The 7,307-nt window shown below is 38.3% G+C and overlaps 1 protein-coding gene across 1 annotated transcript in view; it reads right to left on the bottom strand.

Annotated features, from left to right (window-relative positions):
- Positions 1 to 1,687: 1,687 nt before the first annotated feature.
- Positions 1,688 to 7,307, bottom strand: part of rab31 (RAB31, member RAS oncogene family) — an 8,897-nt gene continuing 3,277 nt past the window's right edge. Inside the window, exons 3-7 of the mRNA XM_020591314.1 lie at positions 7,140 to 7,221; positions 5,860 to 5,931; positions 5,324 to 5,430; positions 4,080 to 4,189; positions 1,688 to 2,864 (exon numbers count right to left, since the gene is read on the bottom strand). Of these exons, the coding sequence (XP_020446970.1) occupies positions 2,767 to 2,864; positions 4,080 to 4,189; positions 5,324 to 5,430; positions 5,860 to 5,931; positions 7,140 to 7,221 (469 nt within the window). The 3' untranslated portion in view covers positions 1,688 to 2,766. The remainder of the gene's footprint in view (positions 2,865 to 4,079; positions 4,190 to 5,323; positions 5,431 to 5,859; positions 5,932 to 7,139; positions 7,222 to 7,307) is intronic.

Genomic DNA, 7,307 nt, shown 5'->3' with positions numbered 1-7,307 from the left:
TCCAGTGTCACCAATAAATACTGCAAAACAGATGTTATATTTACATGGAAAAAGGTAACATAAGACCAAAACAGAAAATAGAACAGTTATTTTATTACACTGATTAATATACAGACATTAATCTGATCTACAGAAAATACAAAGAAGCGTGACTTGGGTGCATTAGGGTGGCTGCAAGATGATTTATGTGTACAGTTTGTACTGAATTAAAATAGTAATTCATGCAGTATTCTAGCAGTATGCACTTTTTTTTAGCCACATCATATATTTGTTTAGGAAAATAAATAAGGCACTTGTGTGACAACAAATACAGTACCTGTTGGAAATCTCATTATAATAGCAACATTTAAATTCTAATATAATTTTTTTGCCCAGTATGTCATTGTATTTTATACAGAGGTAATATCAAGCCAGACTGCATTGAAAACTATGTTTTATAATGTTTTTATAAATTTGCTGATAAATTTTGGTGTACTGTACATCTGGTCCACTTGGAAAGTCGCATTAAGTTCAGCTAATCAATATATTACATTATGGTGGAAGACTGTAGTCATAAGGTTAACATGTGCTTTTGGTAAAGACCTCTGATGGATTATACAACATAAGAGACATTGTATTTAGTCATGGAAACCTCAAATTTCAGAAAAACTCAGGTGACATCATGTACTGGGAGGAACGCACTATATAATGTTTTTCCAATAAGCAAAACCACAATAATTAGAAAATGTGATTTTTCATTAAGAAAATGAATTGTACTGGTAAAATTAGATTACATGAAAAAAGCAGAACTGAGCTTCATTAAAGCTACAGTATGTAACTTAAGGTAGTGTAGCATGAAAACTCCAAATCAATCCACTCTACTCCACCCAGCCCTCCCTCACCCTGCTCCACTGTGCTCTACTACAATCTGCTACACTCCACCATGCTCTGTCCAGCTCTTCAGATGTTTTCAATTCAATTCAGTTTTATTTGTATAGTACCAAAGCATAACAAAGGGTGTCTCAGGACACTTTACAATGTATGGTCTAGACCTTACTATTATTATTATTATTATTATTATTATTATTATTGGGGAAAAACCCAACAAATCCCCCTTGAGCAAGCACTTGGTGACAGTGGGATGGAAAAACTCCCTTTAATGAAATTACAATAAATGAAAATGCAACAAAACTTACTGAACAAGCAGAAATAACTGAAATTATCTGATTGGATCAAGAGGTCAGTCCTGTTCAAAAACCTTTTGGAAGCTAATATCTCTGCACTGCTGCCAATGCTGTTCATTGAGTCTGGGCCACAGGTGGTTTCGACAGCACCTCTCCACATTAAGACAAGTTTCGAAACATATTTCTACAACAAAACTGTTACACACTGCCACACTAACCCAAAGATGTGGATACAATTTTAACTGACAAAGTAAAAATGTACCATAGGAAACAGTTTTGTATCCATCAAAATTAACTTTAGATCTTTAAGTGCTACAGTTATGCAGTACTGCATCTGTTTCAACATTTCAAAAACATTTTAAAAAGTAACTAATACTAGTCCAAACAAATACTGTGGTCAAAGTATGCAAAAGTGTCATAAATTTCTGAAGTGGACAAATCCAAGGGTATTACTGCCAAAGAAACAGCAGCAAGCACAATACATAATCTAATTTTGCACAAGTGAGCTCTGGACTGTTTTGTTATTACCGTTTTTTTTTTTTTTCAAGCCAAAAGGTAAGACTGTATTCCCATAGTTCTTTTACAGTTTGGTTAGTATACACCACACAACATTTCTGAAACTGACATGTTTAAACTAAAATGCATGCAGATCTTTTCTCTTCTTTCCAGGATAAATGTAACCCTTATTCAGGTAAAAACAGTTCTCATGTTTGGCAGTTGTATGCAGTCATTCCCTGTAGTGAAATCTCATACAATACATGTCAGCATGTAAAAAAAACATTTTTAACACATCGCTATGTAAACAATGCTTGTATTGGTCACAGTGTTTCAACAGGGGGTGTCCTACTGTAATTATGATTTTATGCCTCTAAGCTGTTCAGTTTGCAGGATCACAGTTAAACCCTTATACAGCAAATGTGTGTGAAAGCACACGATGAAGTGGAATGTAAAGCTGCTGTATCTGAGCTATACAACTGAATACTCATCTGTGGTTCGGTCTTAACCTTATTCAAGCATGCTAATAAAAATCTGTAAACAAAAGTTCCAAAAGAAGAGAAAGTGTATACTTGATTAAAAAAAAATATAAAAAAAAAACATTCATTGAAAAAAAAAGTGTGCGATTTAAGAGCCACAGTGCTTGAAAATTTACAGAGCAGCTGACTCTTGAACTGAAAACCATCAACAACCAAAACCCAGCTTTAAAAACACATCAGCTAAATCGCTTGATATTGGGTTAAAATTATTATAGATAGTGGGATAAAACTGCCTCTTTATAATGAGCTATGTAGCATAGCACACAGTCAGAAATCCCAATATAATTCAGGCATAAAAACACCAGAGGGGAACAAACTAAAGACGTTTTGCTTCCTAACCTCATCAGATTTAAAACTGCTACAATCAAATGAATTGCATTGACCCATGTAATATTGTTGGCAGGCTTTTTCTCATTCATGTTGCACCTGGCCACATGTGAAAGCTGATCTCTGTCTGTCTACTGTCTTGTCTTTCTTTAGAGTAAGACACCGTGTGCATTATGGACTATGTGCTGTGCTGGTGGAGTCCCTGGTACCGAATGAAGTCATTTGTTCAGCCGCCGTTGATACTAGCAGCATCTCCGGGTGGACGGGGCTGGCTGCTGGGTGAGTTTAAAGGACTCGTTGCTGTCCACCTCAGCATTTTCCAGGGGTGGAATCTGTTTACCTAAACACATGCCACAGGGTCATTTACAGAGCTGCCATATCAGAATTTTGCTAATATTGCAATCTCTTTGGTAGTGCACTGTTACTACGTCTATTACTAACAGCAATTTAAAAATGCCAGAGCCACTGCTTTACTTGTTACAATACATACTGTAAAACCAAAACATCCTCAATAACTTCCATCCAACCATTATCTATACTGCTTATCCTAACAAGGGGCTGGAGCCAATCCCAGCTGACACTGGGCGAGAGGCGTGGTCCACCCTGGACAGGTCGCCAGTTTATCACGGGGCTGACACTTAAAGACAGACAACCGCACACACCCACTCCTACGGGCAATTTAGAGTCACCAGTCAACCTAAGCTGCATGTCTTTGGCCTGTGGGAGGAAGCTGGAGTACCCAGAGAGAACCCACACAGGCACAGGGAGAACATGCAAACTCTAGACAGAAAGGTCCCGGGTCGGCTGGGGCTCAAAACCAGAACCTTCCTGCTGTGAGACGCCAGCACTAACCACTGTAACAGTTATTTACTTGAAATACATTTCAGAAATAGTTGGATACAGCACTATGATTTCAAATTCATCTGCTGAGGGGCAGTTCACTAATTCCATCCATCCATTATCTATACTGCTGGAACCTACCAAGCCAACACTGGGCGAGAGGTGGGGTACACCCAGGGCAGGTCAGAAATCATTGACTATTGACAATATCATTTCACCAATTTGTGGACATAACCTATCATACACAAATTATTACTTCAAGCAGAGTGGTTTTATATGTCTTAAAGCATATCTAGAAGGAATCTTTAACAGAAACCCAGGATTATAAGAAGTGAGCATCTATGAAGCAGGGAGGTCTAATGAAACACAATGCTGAATCGCATTATGGGAAATATAGGATCCAGCATTTGTGGAACTTGACCCATACTAGAAACAAAAATCAGGACATAGTCGCCTCTGCTGCTTTAAGCTTTATGGAAGTAAAATATTAAATTACTGGAGTGCCCCTACTACATTTACAGTCACTTCTCTTGCCGTTCTGTAAGAATATAGCACTCTTACTGTATTTCAATAATTTATCTCACTACATTTCACTTACTTCATCACCTGCTTTACATCAGTAGCTGTATTCTTCCTCTTTACTGTGAACTTCCAAAACAATACAGCATATACAGACACATGTGATACAGACAAAATATAAAGACGTGACACCTACTGATTTTCTGAAAGAGCTCCTCTACATTGACAGCATTTCTGGCACTAGTCTCAATGAAAATAGCCGCAATTGATTCTGCAAACTCCTTGGCTTCCTTCATAGGAACTTCCCTGTAAAAGAGAAGGACATGAAAGTAAATATGGAGTTCACAGATAAAGTCTCCTGGCAAATCAAAATGTTCCTCTGTGACTTCATTCACGCCATCACTACTGAAGAGGACGATACACGGAGGAGGACTAGGCAAGGTATAAATGAAAAAGATGAAACTGTCCCAAAATAGTGCCATTCTGCCATTGTATGACACTTGAGTAAAATTCTTGAAAGAAACTTTACAGTTTCCATCTTATATTAGTGCTGTCACCATCCACAGGGCGACTAAAAACAAATAAGTACATCCAAGTAGAAGCCTGGGCACAAAGCCACTTCTATGCTTCTGACTGAAATCAATGAGATAGAATTTACGGTGGCCTGGAGGGACAGTATTCAACACTGTGGGCAACACAATCACAAATGTTATTACAAATGAGTTGGGTGAATCTACACCAAAATCTAGGTGCTGCTCACGGTAACAAATTGAATAAAGAACATTAAAGATGACCACACATTTATTTTATAACCGCGTGGTTCAACCACATTTTATGATTTAGTTTTTCCTCTGATGAAGATGATTTTTAGGGGTTTATTTGTAGCTTATGTTTTTGTACTGTTCAGTCATTGGCTTGGGCCCTTAACTATACATTTTTGCAATGACTAAATTAACACAGGCACATATATTGATTGTTAAATCACTCTTTATTTGTGGATTGTTTGAGATATTTGAACATTCTTATGGACACAAGATAAAAGATATATTCTTCTTGGTGTGTATATCTTAACACAGCCAGGCAGTTTCTTGGATCAACAGACTTGAGCTATATAACAGGCTAAACAAGAATTGACTATTACTTTGCTCACAGCAATGAGCCTTTATTTACAAAAACACAGACACCTTGTTCGCTAAAGGCGAGACTTCGCTGAGCAGAGTCTTAAAAGAAGTGATACAGTAAAATGAGCCAGAGTTAGGAGCAAATAATGAAGCTACAAAGAGAAAATTACATTTCTGTTGAATAAAAAAGAAGCTCATGTTCAAGCGATGTGCTTTATAATAAACATAGATCTATTAAAAATTAGCCTGTTCTTGTCTAGTAGTTAGTAATTTGTGTAATATTGCTTTAACATCATAAAATCCCCGACCAGCAGCTCACCTGATGTCTCCTAAATCATTCTTGTTCCCTGCTATGGCTACAACAATGTCCTCTGGACCATGTTCCTTCAGCTCCTTCACCCACTTCTTCAGTGTCTGGAAGGAGTCCTGAACAACGCAAACACATCATGGTCAAATCTTATATAAGTACTTTATGAGAGTGTCCAGCATTTTTCTCCACGTGTCACATATTCATTGCATTAGATTGTGGTTTTCAGACAAGTTTCCATTAACAGCCCAGGAAAGAATGACATTTGTAGGTTAGTGAAGCAAAGTATGCCAGACTGATGGAAAAGTAACTGAATTTTACATCAAGCTTTTAGTGTGAAAACAGCTTCTTCGTATACACACACTTCTAAAAACGCCAAGGAGCAGATCCACTGGTACCGTTAGGGTCGGAGGGCACTGCTCAAGAACATTTCAACAATAATTAGTTATAGAAAAAGGCTGTTATTCATTTTGACCACTGACCAAACCCAAGTTTAATTTACTATCACTCCTCTGATTTAGACATGATGAGAGCTCTGTTATACTTACCAGTTTAGTAATATCATAGACAATGACAGCAGCCGCCGATCCCCGGTAGTACATAGGAGCTAATGAGTGGAACTAAAAACACACACACACACACACACACACATTTAAAGCAGATAGCTTGATCAATGAATCACTGCAAACTTTTAGTTCTATAGCAAAGTTATACATACATTACTTCTAAAACAGCTCTTGCCCAATATAGCTAAACTAATCTACATGTGAAATAAATGACTACGAGCAGACTATGCCTGAATAGGGTCATGGGTGGCTGGAGCCAATCCCAGCTGACACTGGGTGAGAGGTGGGGTCCACCCTGAACAGATCGTCAGTCTGTCACAGGGCTGACACTTAGACAAGCACACACACTCACTCCTACAGGCAATTTAGAGTCGCCAGTCAACCTAAGCTGCATGTCTTTGGACTGTGGGACGAAGCTGGAGTACCCAAAAAAAAAGAACCCCCTCAGGCACAGGGAAAACATGCAACGTCCGACCTTAGATCTCTTCCAACATAAAAAAAAAAAAAAAAAAGAAGCTGAGCCAAAGTCAGTTGTTGTTACAGATTGAAAATCAGTAAGGTGGGGGGCACTATTTACATCAGCTTGCAGACTTCTTCACCTCATTTACTGGCACACTACTACAATTAAGCAACATTCCACATCTGTTGATCTGCAATACCACCGAATGCAGTCAGCAGAAATGTGTATCACATCATCCCTGTGCTCGTGGCAGTACATGCAATATGAACAATATGGGTTCTCACTCAAACGTTGCTCTACAGTGCCTCTAGTGGTCAAACACTTCACACCATCTTTATGTTGCATGCTGCCAGTGACATCATTTCTTCAAATAAACTGCCCAAAAACATTCTGTCTTACTAAACTCTGGGTTTTTACAGAGGTAATGTCAGCGTCTCAGACAGAGAGAACTTTAAACCCTGGAAACAGAGATTTCAAAGTACTTGTATAATTTTTTTATACACAAGCAGGAAATACTTGTGCTAGTTTTTCCATGCAGTAAGCAAAGCTGGAAAGCTTTAACTACACATGCCACCTCCCCCAATCAAATGAATCATTATGGTGATGATACCAGGCTCGTGAATCATTCTATTTCACACCCAATAATAACTCCATGTCATGACAGTGAAGTGATTGTGTCACTGCCAGGTTCCTGATGCAAAATGTAGTGAAAATTACTTTAAAAAACTTAAATGACTGGTGTCATGTGTGTAAACATAAAGCTAATAGTAAGTAAATGAGAACTGCATGTGGATGCGCTCACTCTTTCTTGTCCAGCTGTATCCCATATCAGAAATTTGTGTAGTTCATTTCCGCACGGCACCGTCTTGGTCAGGAATGACGCACTGTGGACGATACATTGATTTTCACAACAATGTCTCTAAGCATGTTCTTTGAGTGCCACAGGAAACAGACTGGTACAAGTCAGCAG

Source organism: Monopterus albus, unplaced genomic scaffold, assembly GCF_001952655.1.
Source record: "Monopterus albus unplaced genomic scaffold, M_albus_1.0 scaffold14.1, whole genome shotgun sequence".
NCBI classification, from domain to species: Eukaryota; Metazoa; Chordata; class Actinopteri; order Synbranchiformes; family Synbranchidae; genus Monopterus; species Monopterus albus.
This window is presented reverse-complemented; position numbering and strand designations above follow the sequence as displayed.